This window comes from Anser anser (assembly GCF_964211835.1).
Source record: "Anser anser genome assembly, chromosome: 15".
Lineage (NCBI taxonomy): Eukaryota > Metazoa > Chordata > Aves > Anseriformes > Anatidae > Anser > Anser anser.
In genome coordinates, this window is record NC_139736.1 from 1,612,211 (window position 1) to 1,627,435 (window position 15,225).

At 57.3% G+C, this 15,225-nt stretch overlaps 1 protein-coding gene across 1 annotated transcript; it reads right to left on the reverse strand.

Moving 5' to 3' along the window:
* Window positions 1-6,806: 6,806 nt before the first annotated feature.
* On the reverse strand, window positions 6,807-9,023 carry NPW (neuropeptide W). The gene is made up of 2 exons (XM_083799936.1): window positions 8,515-9,023; window positions 6,807-7,232 (listed from the first exon to the last, which is right to left on the reverse strand). The coding sequence occupies exons 1-2, from the start codon at window positions 8,926-8,928 to the stop codon at window positions 7,197-7,199; spliced, it is 450 nt and encodes a 149-aa protein (XP_083656062.1). The 5' UTR covers window positions 8,929-9,023; the 3' UTR covers window positions 6,807-7,196.
* Window positions 9,024-15,225: the final 6,202 nt, after the last annotated feature.

Below are 15,225 nucleotides of genomic sequence, written 5' to 3' on the forward strand. Positions count from 1 at the left end.
CCCCTGGGGCTGATTGGACCCCCCGGGGCTGCTGGGGGCTGAGCGGGACCCCCGGGGCTGATCGGACCCCCCGGGGCTGCTGGGGGCTGAGCGGGAGCCCCCGGGGCTCTGCTCCGGCCCCCGTTGCCCGCCCCCCCCCCCGGCGCAGCACAGAGCCCCCGGGCTGCAGGGAGCGGGACCCCCGAGGGGCCAGGGCCGGAGCCCCGCAGCCCAGCCCGGCCCCGCAGCCGGCCCCCCGCTGCCCTCCAGCCCCGCGAGGAGCACCCCGACACGGGAGGGAAGCTGGGGCTGAGCCCCTGAGCCCGAGCTGCTGGGGGAGCTGGGTACTGAGCGGGCAGGATGCAGCACGGCCGCTCTGCCCACCCTGCCACGGCCTGTGACCGTGGGGAGATGCAGAGCTCTTCGGGGGCCTCTGATCCGGCCAGTCTGGCACATGTGGAGCTGCCGGCCTGATGCGGGCATCCCTTCATGTGAAGGAGCTCGGAAATGGGGTGCTCAGCTTCATGCTGAGGACCAGCCCCGGGGCCAGCTGCCGCAGGCTTGTCCTTCCCACGTCCCTTCCGCCTCCATTTCTGCAGGACACCAAGTTCTCCCCAATGATCTCCCCAGCTTGGTACACATGTAGCTTCTGACAAATGTTTTGTGTCCCCCAAATGCCAGGCCACAGGGATGGGGGTCATGAGTTTGCAGGCCTGCAGCTCCGGGCCGTGCCCTGTGAGCAGCGTTCCTGGCAGGAGAGCCTCTTGCTGCAGCCCCCGTGCCCAGCTGAGCGGCCATCCAGGTCCCACTGTGGAACACACTTGCTCTGGTGGAACACGGAGGTCCCCATCTTTGCCCCTTTGCATCCCTGATCTTCATTTCCTTGAAATCTTTTGCAAGGAGGAAATGACCCAGATTAGTTGTCCCAGAGCTGGTGCTGCCGTGTCATGTTCCCAGCTCACAGGTTTTCTAGCTCTCCTCCGTGGCATTTCTCCCACCCCAACTGCTTTCCTAGCAGATTTTTATAGAGCTGAAGCAAACGCAGTGGCCAGCCTGAGGTGGTAAATACAAATCTCCAGCGGTGAATACTGAGTTGCTTTTAATTTGCAGTCTGCTTAAAATAAAATAAAATGAAATAAAGACTTACACTGAAGTTCTGCATGAAACCGCTTTTCAGCTGGAAGGTGTTGGAACCAAAAAGATGCTTGCTGACGTGTCTTCACTGCTATCCTGGAAAAAAGGCATTGCTGTTCTCTCCAGGACTTCCCACCCCCGTTTCCTACAGGCAGCGTGGGCAGCGGGGTGGTGCACACAGGAGGGGCGGCTGGTGCTGGGCGCAGACCCCCGGGACCCCCGGTGGCGGCACGGCCCCCCGGGAGCTCTGGCAGCCGTGGCCGAGGTCGCGGTGCCGGCCCCGCGCCGCCAGGTTTGCTCCCTGCAGCGCCGCAGAAGCGCCGAGCCCTGCGCAAAGCCTGCGGTGACATGAGAGGAGGCCGGCGAGTCGGGGAATTCGGAGACCATTTTATTTGCTGTATAACATAACTGCTCCCCTGAGCCTCTTTGTGGAGTCCTGAAGCTTTTTTTTTATCAGGCTAGAGGAGTGCGAATAATTGATTTTTCCACTCAGTGGCCAAACCAAAAAACTGGAGGGAGGGGGAGAGGCGAAGGAATCGTTTCAAGTTTATTTGAACAAAAAAGTTATTCTTTTTATTCAGTGCAATAAAAGCACAAGTGAGAAAATCTTTTGGGTGGTCAGACAGAACATTTTAACCCTTTGGGGCATTTTTTTTGAACTGTTGGTGACTTGTAAAGTAAGAAGGGGGAAATATCATTTCAAAGAGGTGAAAATGGAATGTGTGCACTTTCCCAAAATGTTTATTTTTTAACTTACATATTTTCTAAAGTACAATGTGAATTAGTTGACATTTTTCAGACTCATCATCCCCAAAAGGCATCCAGCTTCATGTAAAGCAGTTGGAAAGAACTTGAAACTACGTTGTTTCAACTACATTGAAACTACAAGCGTGCACCCTTGCACAGTACAAACCCCTTCCACGTGAGCTTGCTGCTTCCCAAGCCACAGCCGCCCATTTGTGGCCCACCACGGCCAAAAAAGAGGAGGAGAGACCGTGGGGGGGTTCCCGCACCTTCTGGTATGACAGAGCCGTGATTAGACTCAGCAGACGCTGCACAGATGATTTTCCCTTCCACTTACCTCTCTGTGTGTTGATTCATGCAAACAGCTACGTCCTAACTGGGCTCACCTGAACGCAGGGGAAGTTTTCGGGACCCGTGTGCTAATTGAGCTGGGAGGGTTTGAGGCTCTTGATTTGACATCTGCCTGTAATTCACCCGCCGCGCTGCGCGAAGCGGTGTCACGGAATTACACCTGTGTGCCAACTCTGTTTGCTTTCGGGCCGGCAGCGTTGCGTAACCGACACAAAACGCACACACGCGCGCTCCGAGAAGTTTCACAACGGCAGAAATGCGGGCGGACGGGCAGGCTCCCCGCGCTGGAGGAGCGGCGGATCTCTAAGGCTCATAGCTTAGGGTCTGCCTGATTCAGAAATCGGCAACGACTCGGCTGCTCGACCCGAGCCTGCTCCCACCGGCTCGCTTTGAGCTGGTGGAAGGGCGGTAGGACGGGAGGCGGAGGGCGGTTTGCCAGGGCTGGTGACGGAGCCGCTGGGCCGTGTACTTCCAAAGAAAGTTTTGCACGTGCCTTTGGGCCATCTTCCACCCGAGAGGCATTTTTGGCCCGACCAACGGGGTGTTTTCAAGCTGCCACGACACTGGCGCTCCCTTCGCCTCCTCTGCACGCAGCGTTCGTCAGACACCGGTCCCACCTCAGCCGTGGGAGCAGGCAGCTGCTGACGGGGCAATGCTCTTCCTCCCACGCAGCCTCTTCCTCCTCCCTGCCAGCGCCCTCTGACCAGAGCTGGCAGTGATGCCTGCTGGTCCCGCACCGGCAGCTGCGGAGGGCCGTTGCCACTCGTGCAACTATCCCTGAGCGCTAAGAACCGACGTCCCAGCCTTTGCCAGGCGTCCCTGGCACGGACACGGTGACAGCCTGAGCTGCCTTCCCCCCTCGGTTTGCCGTAGCTCCGTGTGGGGTGGCCGTGCCCGTTGGTCCCGGCGGGGCTCTCACGGAGCAGGGAAAGGCCGGCGGTGTGTTTGTGCTGCGGGAGGGCCCGGGAGCGAGGGGAGGGCTTGTGCAACGCGCCGCCTCGCTTTCTCTAGGCCTCCTTGTGTGGCACTATTGAGCTGTAAACAATTTGCAGGTGAGGTTTGTAGGGATAGGAGAATTAATCATCGGGAGGATTAATAACACGCTTTGTGGGTTGCAAAAGTCCGGGCAGCTCAGCTGTGCTCCCGGGAGCTGGGGGTGCCTGCTTCACGGGCTGGCAGATAGGAATCTGCCCGAGCCCGTCGTTATTTGCAACCAGATAACAGGGCTGTAGGTGTTGCGCCAGACAGAGGCCGACTGCACCTGGCATTGTGCAGGGACGTGGCTGGTGACAGCCCGTCCCCGTCCGAGGAATACCTGTGTGTGTGTGCTGTGTAACACAGAAAGTACCAACCACCACCCTGGGAAGACATCCGTCACTCTCCCCACGTGTTTGTCCCTATCATTCCAGCACACTAAAAAGGAAAATCGGGCGCTGACATTTCCAGCCAGGGCCATGAATTCCCACAGGCGGGTCCCAGACCCTCACCCAAGGCTGCACGCTCCCAGGGCTGCCCTGCCCCGGGCACACCGGGAGCAGTGGGATTCAGCGAGCCCGTCGGGATGCCCGGTGCCTCTCCCAGATGCTAGCAATTACCACCCTGCTCAATTCAGTCCAGCACCAGAGACAACAGGCTCTGCTAGCAAGTAATTAGCCCTGTTCGTTTTATTAAATAGCCAGGGCAGCACGCTAATTGCATGCTTTGCTTCAGGCTCAGTAAATCGGAACTGAAAGTGGATGTAAGAGAGAGCAGCACCGAGCCCTCCAGAGGGCTCTGGAGCACCCATCCCTGGGTGCACCCATCCCCAGAGCACCCACCCCGGGCGAGGCTGGTGGCAGCGCAGCGCAGGTGCCCACGTCTGCGGAAATAGCAGCGTGGCGGGGGGGAACTCCCCGGGCAGGAATGCACCCGCAAGGTCACTGCCGGGCCCGGCCAGGCCGGCAGCACTGCCGCTGGGTGAGAAAGTCGCCGTTCAGCCACACCGTGGATGGGCATGGAGCCGGCACGGTGCTCCCCAGCCCTCAGGATGGGAGCACGGGGGTCCTGCCCCTGGCGTTTCCCCTTTGGGCTCCCGGGAACAGCCCCAGGCTGCTCCAGCTCGGCGAGGGAGATCTCTGCCTGTGTCTCGGAGCCGCTGTTGCCTTATCAGCCCTCCCAACAACTTTGAAATAGGCCAAGCCAAAAGCACAGAGATAGCGTTATCTCCCTGCTCTCTGCATCTCCTCGCCCTTATCTCCAGCCTTTCAATTCCCCAAAGCGGCATCGGCATGAGGCTGTGGACAGCCTGCGGGCTGGGAACGCGCCTGCTGCAGACCCGGCACAGCCCGGCACAGCCCGGCACATCCTGGCACATCCCAGTACAGCCGGGCACGGCACAGCATCAGGTCCCCAGGGACCTCCGGGGCCATCTCCCGCACCACCGGGGCTACCAGCCCTGCCGAGGGCTCGCCGTCCCAGCCCATCGCCGCCCCGAGCAGGAGCTGCCCTGACACAGCAGGGCTCAGCCCTGGCCTGGCAGGGTGAGGAGCAGCTCCTGGGCAGCTCCACTGGGGAGGAAATTCCTCGGGGAGTTTTCTTCCTCCCGGAGCGCTCAGGGCCCCGCAGCCATTGTGTGCACAGCCCCAAGCAGGAGCCCGCGTCGGCTCCTCCGGGGCTGCGGTTCCTGACCCAGACCTGAGCAGCCACGGCCCGGCCCCACGTGCCCGCGGCCTGGTGGATGCCGCTGGCCTCCTGGGAGAGGCCGGGAGCCAGGAAGGAAGCGGAGCCGCCCCGGGCTCGGGCCAGGAGGGGTGGGACATCTTCCTGCGTGCTGCAGCCCCCAGGATTCGCCCATCACTTGGGCTGGAACAAAACGCACCCACTGGCACGACGGGCGGGTGACGGAGCACCCCGTCTGGGAAAGCCTCACTGTGTCAGCCGGCCCCCGTTTTGGGCCTGCAGAGCTCCCACATTGCAGGGATAGATCTGTACGGGGGCCGGAGCCAGGCCCAGGCTCCCCGGGCCCTGCATGGGGACCCGGAGCTCCAGAGCTCCTCCGCGTGCCACCCCAATCCCCACGCAGAGCCGCGGGTCAGCCTCAGCCCCAAGTTCCCAGCCCCCTGGTTTTGGCAGGGGCTATGCAGGCAGAAGGGCACCCATGGGAGCTGCCCCCTCCAGGGCTGCTCTGGGATGGGGACGTGGTTCAGAGCCCCTGCCCTGCTCCCAGCTCTCCTGTCCCACAGCATCGGCATGGCCACAAGATGGCATGGCAAAGCCATCCGGTGCCACCCCGTTCCCCCCACAAGCAGCCTCCCCCAAAAAACCCCGGTGCTGTATTTTGTCTCAGGGTCCCCCCGGTCCAGGCACACAGACCCCGGAGCATCTGCATGGCCGCGGGCAGGATGGAGGCAAAGCTCTCCTGGGACTTGCCTTTAAGATGGGATTGGATTAATGCTTGTCAGAGAGGGGTAATTAAATGCCTTTGTAAGGTTTCTTCCTGTTTACTGGGATCGTTGACCCAAGGGAATGCTCAGATGTCTCCAGAGAGCTGAGAGCACAAGGGAAATTACTTTGCCCCAGCAAAGTTTTCCCTTTGGGGAATCAGCTCGTGCTCCTCCGCAGCAGCAGGAAGGAATATTTTACAAGGTAAAAGGGCTTGTGGTTAACTGAGCATCTGCTGGTTTTGCCCCAATATCGACACACACGAGTGCTTCTTTCCTACGCACGGGGGTGGGAGCACACTCAAGTCGTGTCCCTCGTCACATCGCCCTTCGTCGCCCTCTCCGTGCACCCCCCGTGCGATGCTGACCTTTACGTTTCCCACCTCATTTTGCCACTTACCTCCATCGAGAACAGCAAACCGCCTCTGCGGCCACTCCAGAGGCTGATTGGCACTGCAGCAGCCCTGGCCCTGCTCAAGTGCAACAGCCTAATGGGTTAGGGGCAATTATCTGCCATTTGTGCCATCCGCGTACCGTGCTGCGCTAATGAGGAGCAGGAATCTGTCAAACTTGGAAACCGTGGGGGAAACAGAGAGGGGACACGGAGGGGAAACCGATCCTTCACGTGCAAAACGCTGAAATGCCCCCTGGCAGGCACCAGCGGGGATTCTCCCTTCCGATGGGAAGCAGGCGGCAGGCAGCCCCGCTGTCCCCGCGCTGTGATCCCACCACAGCAGCCGGACCCCCCAAAATCCAGATCCCACCCATCCCAGCACGTGTGTTACTGCCTCGCCCCCCCTGGCCCAGCGCCCACACCCTGTTTTAGCGGGGAACAGCTTTTCTCTTTCATCAGCAGAGATGAAATCACAATTAAGCTCTAAACAGAGAAACAAGCAACCAGAGCAGCGAGCACTTGCAGAGCTTTCGTTCAACAGGGTCCAGGAAAGATTTCAAACTTGGTCATCTTAGCTGAGAACCCCCCGGCAGTAACTCCCCGATGGGCACTAAAGGAGATTCACTGTACGGCTGCAGAAGAAACTCTGTCAAGGAGTTAAATCACATCAGAAAAACCTGGGAGTGACCAGAACACCAAAGTGTCTGAGCCCTGTCTGAGCCATGCCAGCTTCTGCTAAAAAATAAATAAATAAATAAATAAATAAATAAAATAAAAATAAAATAAATTGCAACATGAAACACGTTTCCTTTGATCATTTCTCATTTTAATGAGGGCAGGTTCCTAGGAAGCAAACAGTACATGTTTGTGTTATATTGCAAACAAGCTAGTACAGAAATCTAAAAAAAATAAACAAAATAAATATTTTCCCTGTTTTATTTCTCCCCAAGTTTATAGCACTAAGTTGACCTGAAAACAAGATGAATTTACCACTGTGTCTGGACAGTGGGCAAGAAAAATCGGATTTTTTTTGAACGCAGCTGTCTGTATGGTTTCGGAGAGGTCAGAAACCCGGAGAGCCGCCGATGAAACTCCTCCTCACCAGCCACGGAAACAGTCCCCACCTCGGGCAGCCAGTGCTCCTCCAGCGCCCGGAGCATCCCTGCCGGGACCCTTCAGCGGAGCAGAGCCACGTCTTCAATTGGGAGAGGCTGAAAGAAGAAAAGGACCCCAGGTTATTACATGGTTATTACCCAGGACATCCAGCTGTGGCCCCATCACCCGGCTCTGCCCTCCCCACAAGGACATTTCCCCTCTGAACAGTGCTCAAAACCAGCCACGGACTCACGACGTGGGCTCAGAGCTTCCCCACCAGCACTGCGGACCCCTTCTGTTCCCACAAGAGACAGCGCACACAAATCAAGCCCCACGGCTCAAGCACCTGTATGAACACCCAGGTACCGGGCTGGGACCTGCTGCAAGGATCTCGTGGAGATTCTGCTGCGGAATCAGAGCGCTGCGCCCTCACCGCGACACAGGCTCTGTCCGTGCTTCCAGCCAGGCTGCCGGAGGGGCTGGCTGAGCTGACCTGCCTGGGCTTTCCCCAAAAGTTAATAATCCCATATTGCCTCCAAAAAATGAAGGCGGGGGGTGTGGATGGGAACATGGCTACGTGTTTCGGGGCCGATCCAACATCTAAAAGCATCCCTGGATTTCAGCCGGATGTTGGCTCCTGCTTTACATGAGGGAAAATAGATTTAATGTTTGGACACAGCCCCAAAGCAGTCCCACGCAGCTTGGCCAAGCGGAGAGGGCAGGGAGAGGGGTCCTGCAGAGGGGTGATGCCGGGAGCTCCTCAGCACCTCCAGCACCACAAACACCCCTCCATGGCACTGACAGCTCGGTCCCTGCAGGGTGCGGATTTGGGATACCCCAAACACGGGCACAGAAATCCCCCAGCTCCTTTTTCTGCCCCCAGACCCAGGTGCAGCCCCTCCGAACGCATCTCACCGGGAGGAAGCCTGGGCTGCCCGCTCCATCCTGCTGGGACCTCGGGGTCCAAGTTTCAAGACGCAGCGGAGACTTCCGCAAGCTCACGCGACCGCAGCCACCCAGAGCCGGGGCTGGAACCCCCCCACGGCGCGGGCTGTCCCGCGGGGTCCCGGCTCCCCACTCCCCAGCCGGGGCATCCCCCCTGGTGCAGGGGGCATCTCCCCGCAGCCCGGCGATGCCGTGGGGTCTCTGCTCGGGTTGTTCTCCCACCGGGCGTCCCCCCACCCCCCACCCCCGATGCCTGCACGGTGGGAGACGGCAGCAAGGCTCCCGCACCCAGACACCCGCTGGCACCCCTCCAGCCCCCCAGGGTGCCGCAGGGGGACCGCAGCAAGGCTCCCGCACCCCAAAGCGCCACCTCCCCGGCCCTGTGCAGCGGGACATCCCCGCGCCCCGTCCCCGCGCCCCCTCCCGGCGCCCTGCCGTCGGGTCCCGCTTTACCTGAGCTCCGCGGGCGGCGGGCGGCGGCCGGGCGGGGGCCGGTCGGGGCCCCCCCCAGCCCCAGCCCCGCCGGAGCAGGCGCTGCAGGAGGCGGCCGGGACCGGGATGCGGCGGCGGCGGCGGCGGCGGGGGGGGGGCGGGCGGCGGGGACCCCCCGTCGGGGCGGCCCGGGGGCTGGGGGGCGGCGGGCGCGGGACCCCCGGGGCGGCGGGGGGGCTCGGGCGGCAGCTCCCGGCGCCAGAGGTACGGGGAGCGGCGGACGCCCATGAGCAGCCCCGAGGCTCTCCCCACCGTGTGGTACCGGGGGCTGGCGACGTGCTTGTACCAAGCGCCGGCCGGCGGGGCCGCCGGCAGCATCAGCCCCAGCAGCACCAGGGCCCCCCAGGCGCCCCCCGACAGCCGCCCCCTCGCCATCGCTGCGGGCAGCAGGCTTCCCGGCCGCCCCGGCCCCGGGTGCCCCAGCGAAGGCAGCCCCGCGCCCGAGCCCCGCCGGTTTATAGCGCCGCCGGGAGGGGCACCCCGCGGCTCCGCCCCGCAGCCCCCCGCCGCCCCGCGGACCTCCCCCCCGCCGCCCCTCGGCCTCCCCTCCCCTGGCCCCCAGCAGCCCTCCCAGCCCGCAGCATCCCCCCGCCGCCCCGAGCGTCCCCCTGCCGCCCCCCGCGCCCCCGCCGCAGCCTCCGGCATCCTCTGCACCGCCCCAAGCATCCCTGAGCCCCTGGGCAGCCCCCTCCCGGCCCCAAGCACCCGTCCGCAGCCCTGCGCCACCCCTGCAGCCCCACAAAGCTCTCTTCAGCTCAGCATCCCCCCCCCAAGACCCCAAGGACCTGCCCGACGGCAGCAGGATTTAGTGCTGGAGGAAGAGAGAGGTTTCAAACTGACCGCAAGTGAGGACCCCCAGAGGGGATCTGCGCCCCCCACCTCACTGCCCAGAGAGGAACGAGCTGCAAGGCACAGGAACACGCCCTGGAGGAACTGTAAGTAAGAAGAAACCGGTGGTTTTCAGCAAGATTAATTCTGAGCAGGGCACTTCTCAGTGCCTCTGAACTTGCCATGGTGCAGGGCAAAATGGGCTTGCTAAAGAGGTGCAAAGCAGTGGGAAGAGAGAAGACACCGTGCCTGTGCCGGGGGCTCTGGGGGCTGCTGTGCTCGTGCACAGCTCGCCCCGCTATGAATGCTACCCAGGGGATCACAGCCTGCTCTTGGGGATTCCCTTGGGATGCCTGCCAGCTTGTGCTCCCCTCCCTGAAGCCTTCACACTCCAGAGAAGTGACAGGACCCGACAATTTCAGCCCCTTCCAATGGTCCTCTGGTGCCACTTGTTACACACGTTAATCGTGAGTGTTTAGGGTTCAGTAACACCAGTCCTGCAGCCTCCTGCAGTACATTGCCTGGATGGAAACCTTGCGACCACACGATGTTTTGTCTGTAGGTATTTTGGAGAGATGCAAGGAGCTGGCTGCTCTGCTCCCTCGTGCGATTCAGCAGCTGCAGCGAGCTGGAGCAAGCAGCCACTTGCACTTTCTCCTGCAGCAAAGTGTTCACGGCTGCTTGCAGTGGATCTGTCAGTGCTGCTCCCCCTCCTCTTCAGCAGCTCAGTTCTTCTTACGGGTTGTAACCACCAGTTTTGCCCTTTCAGTCAGCTGACTTTTCCCCCCAGATTCCCTGATAAAACCAAGTAGGTCATACTGATGCTCATTGGTGAGCAATTCCAGTTCCTCTTGCTTACTGAGTTTATTACCCAATTTCTTGGCATAATACCCTAAACTATGACTAAATCATTTCTGTTCTTCAGGCCGCACGGTAACTTGATTAATTTTGTTCTCAGCATCTTGCATGCTCCTATGTGCCCATTTCACCTCTCCGTGTTGCTATTTCAATGTGTTCCCATGTGGGCAGCCTGCTGCCCGCCGTCGGGCTCCCTCTGAACCAGCATCCACCCTGCCCCTCTGCCCAGGGATGCTGAGCAAAATTGCAAAGCAGCATTGAGACACAGGGAAGTGTAAATGGGTCAGCGCAAAGCCTCACTTTTTTCCTGTTCAGGAAAGGTGAGGAGGGAGTGAAATTCCTGGATGCTCTGAAGGGCATTCTTGCCTCTTCCTGAGCTGAGAGTAAGAAGTCACGTGCTTGCAGAACCGAAAACATTTTTGTTATTGATCCAGACACGGAGAGTCGAATTCAGTCATGGCACAACTTCTTGGAAGCACCCAGGTTTACCATAAGGATGGAGCCGGGCTTCCGTCTTCCACTGAGCAGATCACTGATGGACAGGCTATTTTTGTCACACTTTGAGTGCTCTGGAAATTATGAATGGCCTCAGCACTTCCCTGTTTCAATAGAGCCATTAATGAAGGGCATCAGTACAGCACACAGACAATCACATCGCATCCCTGGTCACCAAACCCCAGTTCACGATGGGACACGCGCTATCAGCTTTATTTCACTCAATAAAAAGCCATTATACCTCCTCCCGCCCGAGAGCAGTGTCATTTCTGAACAACCCGGTGCTGGGGTCTGGAAAAGGCAGAGACTTGTCTCCAACCCTGCCCCAGTTCCAAACCGAGCCGGCAGCTCAGCAGCTTGTGTTTGGCTGCATCAACATACAAACGTGGGCTCAAGCTTCCTGCCAGGAGTGGAAGATTTCTGCATTCCTAGAGCTCTGCCTGAATTGTCTTTTCTGTGTATTTTTGGCATAACTTGAATAACTTGTCATGCTGATAAACCCTCCGGGAGCTGAACCGAACCCTTTCCTCCCCATGCACCGAACGACCTGTGCGTGGCACCTCAAGATGCTCCAAGCCGGTGCGTGAAGGCTCCGGCTCCCTAGCACAGTGCACACTTCCCCTCCCAAGTATTTTCAAATATCATAGGAACAAAACAGCTGAGAAGCAATTTATCTTCTATTTCTATTCTGGGTAACCCTATCCCGCTCACAGAACTGATGTTTCTGCAGACACTGCAAGCACGCCCGTGGACACATCGATCATGCTGTGCTGCTCCGAGGGGGCCTTCGTGCCAGGAACTCCTCAGATGAACAAAATCTTGATTCCTCTTGGCAGACAAAGAGCTTTTGAACAACGCCTGGCTCCTGTGAAAGTTTAGTGCAGGCTCACTCAGGATTTCAGCCTTTTAGGTCACTTCTATAAGCTACATGCGCTTGTTTACATCTGAGCAGAGTCCAGCCAGCCTCAAGCTCTTTCAAAAACCTCACGTCTATGTTTTCACTTAATTAACACAATTAGCCCCAGCACCACATTTGCCAACAACGCGGAGACTGAGCCAAGACTTTGCTCAGCTTCCCCAGTGCTCAGGCAAACCCTCGATGAAGTTATTCCGAACTTGTAGAGGTGATGGGGAGTGGGATCTAACCATCTGGCTCTGCAGCTGAAAGAATCTAAGGCCTTTTTCTTTATTTTGGAACAAAACGTGTCTTTCTGTGAGGGGAAGGCTCTGCTATAGGAAGAGCCCTGGCTCCTGGTCACTGCTCACTGCTCGGACTCTCCAAGATCTGCCTCCTCTGTCTCCTGCACCGTCTCCACCACGGGGCTCGAGCTGAGACGTCAGGGCATGAACCAGGGTTTCAATCTGCAAAACTGGGGGCAAGAGGGGTGAGCAGCCCGAGGCGTCACGTCTTAACCCCCTGCAATAAACCCAGCCGAGCTCTCCTGTCAGAGCCCTGCCTCTACCCAATTTAATGTGCCTTGTGCTCTCGCCTCCCACCACACACATTACTGCACCCATTCAGGATTTGTGGCTTTTGAGAATGATCTAAATGAATTTGATGTCCCAGAAAGAGGCACTTGAAAAATAAACCGGTGTGGTTTAATGATAGCATTTTCCACATTTTTATTATAATGACTCTGGTGTTTATTGGAAGGTTAGCAACTCATCCGAGCATGAAAACAAAGCAATTTAAGAGGCCAGCCCGGTGATGGGGCCTCTGCCACACTTGGTCATTACTGCTCATTCTGTATATGACACTTTTTGGCCATTTGGCCTCTCCAGCATCTCCCTGTGGGAGTTCAATGACAGGCTGGAGGCAAGACCATTTTGGATGAGGAGACTCGTAGGTTGGTACAGAACCTGCCCTCCTCTGGCCACAGAGCTCTCTGCAGACCCACAGCCCGCTTAGCTGCAGCCATCCTCTTTTTTTCAGGCCTCACCTTGAATGCTGCGTGCAGCTCCGGGCTCCACAACATAAAAATGTTGGTATGGTCCCTGAAAGCACCCAGAGGAGGGCAACGAGGCTGGTAAAGGGGCAGGAAGGCTCCCCGAGGCTGTGCCAAGCAGGGCGCTGCTGCTGAGGGTTGCCCTTCACATGGGGTTTGAAGCTCAGGGAGTGAGCGACCTGGCACCGAAGGTCCCCCCTGTAGCGGTGAGCACGGTTTACACCCCTTGTGTCGGGGGACAGCAGCCGTGCCCTGCTCTCCGTCTCCTCCTGCACGCCCCGGTGCCGCGGCTCACCCTTCACCGACTTTCCCCGGCTCGCGCCGCCGCTGCCTGCAGCGCTGCCTCAGCCCCGAGTGACTGAAGGCTTAATGGCAAGGAGAAAATATTCCCACACGTGTGGCTCAGCGAACCCTGACGCTTTCCAGCAGCCAGCCCACCGCTGAGCTCTCTCGGTGAATCAGAGCGAGCGCGTTTCGCTCAGCGGGGCGCACGAGCCACTTAGCGAGGTGGGACCCAGGCGGGCGCAGTCCCGCGGGCACCGACACGGCAGGCAGCCTCGGCTGCTGGGCCCAGGAATAACAACACCGTGTGCCATTTCCTCGCATCTAGAGTGTGGCCCGGTGCAATAAATTCAGATTAGGGAGCGATTCCTTTCACCAGTGATTCAGAACATGCTGATTAAATGCTATTTCTCTGTTCCTCTGAAGTAAAGCAACTGCAGCTGATACAAACAAATTACGATTTCAAACTGCGAGGCGAGAGGCACCTTGACTCCACCATAAAGCCTTCCGCGTGTTTTGGTGGCTCTGAAGAGAAAGAGGAAGCAGTAAGTGGTGTTTCCTAACGTTTCAGATCTTCCAAAGTGCACCAAATTAATTATTTTATTCCTAAGAAACGACTAATTCATCACTATTTTTAGGCTCGTGCACTATTTTAAGAGATTTTTCCAGGGTCCAATCACATGGAAGTTAAGCAGCAAGCAGTGAAGTCTCCAAAGGATAATAAACTCTCTCAAATTACTTTGCTAATGGAACAAAGAGTACTGTGAATGTCACACACACTATAACAAAAGTGGTAGAAACCTTTACGTGAAACAATGGATCCATTAGCACTACATTTCAAAAAAAAAGAAAATAAAAATAAAAAGCCCGACTCAGAGTACTTTTGCATAGTTTCCCAACGTTTGCCATTCCAAGGCAAATGAACTTGTTTGTTCGCTCAGGCCCCGCAGCTGAGCCCACAGCGCGGCACGCAATTCCTAATTGCACACACGCTCAACGGCGTCGATCACTTCGGATTCCAAAGCCCTTTATAGACAACAATTAAGCCCCATTGCACCCAGCTGAGTCAGTGGAATGATTTCTGCTTAAAACTGAGGTACGGAGAGGGAATAGCTGAACTGCTGATCAGAGGCAAAACCCGAGCGGAGGTGCAGCCCCAGGCCCCTGCACTGCCCACCGCGCCGGGCTAATTGGTCACTTCATAACGAAGCAGCCCGGCATCTCGCAAGCACGGGCACGGTCCCGCAACTCCTACGTGACTCAGACACATGAACCTGGCACCGACGGGGCCACTTGTGTGGAGGGATAGGCTGTCAGAATGGAGCGGATCACCTGCACGTCCAGGCCTCTGTTTGGCCTCTTTTGCCTCCAATCGCTGGCAGAATATTAGGAGAGCCCCTAAACATCTCAAGGGCTGAAGCAATGCCATCATAGTGTGGTTTGGATACGGCATAGCAGCACCAATGGATCATGATGAAAAAATCGCACGGATGTGCTATGACAATATTGCCTTAGAAAAGCAATAAGGAAGCAACAAAGACGAAAATCCGAAAAGCAGGTAAAAGAGCAGGGGAAAAAAGATGACATCAAATGAATGTCTCTAAGGCAAGCAGATTTCTCAGCCCCCTCCATTCCATGATTCAGTCTTTCTCCTGGAAGTAATTTACAATAATGAAAGTGAGCTAATACCCAGATGTGTGAAGTGCAGAGTATATTTGGCTCCGATCTGAGGCATGTTTACTGTAAGGAGGAAGAGTTGTGAGATGAATCTTTTCTTTGACAGCTCTGAGATCTCTTAACCAAATCCCACACAACGCTGAAGTGCTCTCCTATTTTCCTGAAATTTAATTAGCTGAGGCTATATTGTACACACAATTATATGTGTGTAAGATAATTGGAGCAGAGGGCTCCAAGGCATATAGCTGAGAACAAAATTTGTCTTCAAGCAACTCTGCACAGGTGGAGTGTGTTTGGTTTGGCATGAACGCTGCTGGATTAAGAGCTATATTTGTAAAACCCTTTGAGATATCAAAAAGGAGGCACATTAACAGTCCTATTCCTGGGCCATCCTTACAAGTGGAATCAAATGTGCTACAACTGTGTTGCAATAAGAAGAAGCACAATGTCCTACACTGATGGCATGCAATTCTTAGTTATTTATGCAGTCCTTGTGGGTGCGAGATGGACGCCCCCAAAATCCAGCAGCACACAAAAAAACTGACATCCTTCAAAGTGGTCTGCTTGGCCAGGATGAGGAGCCAGG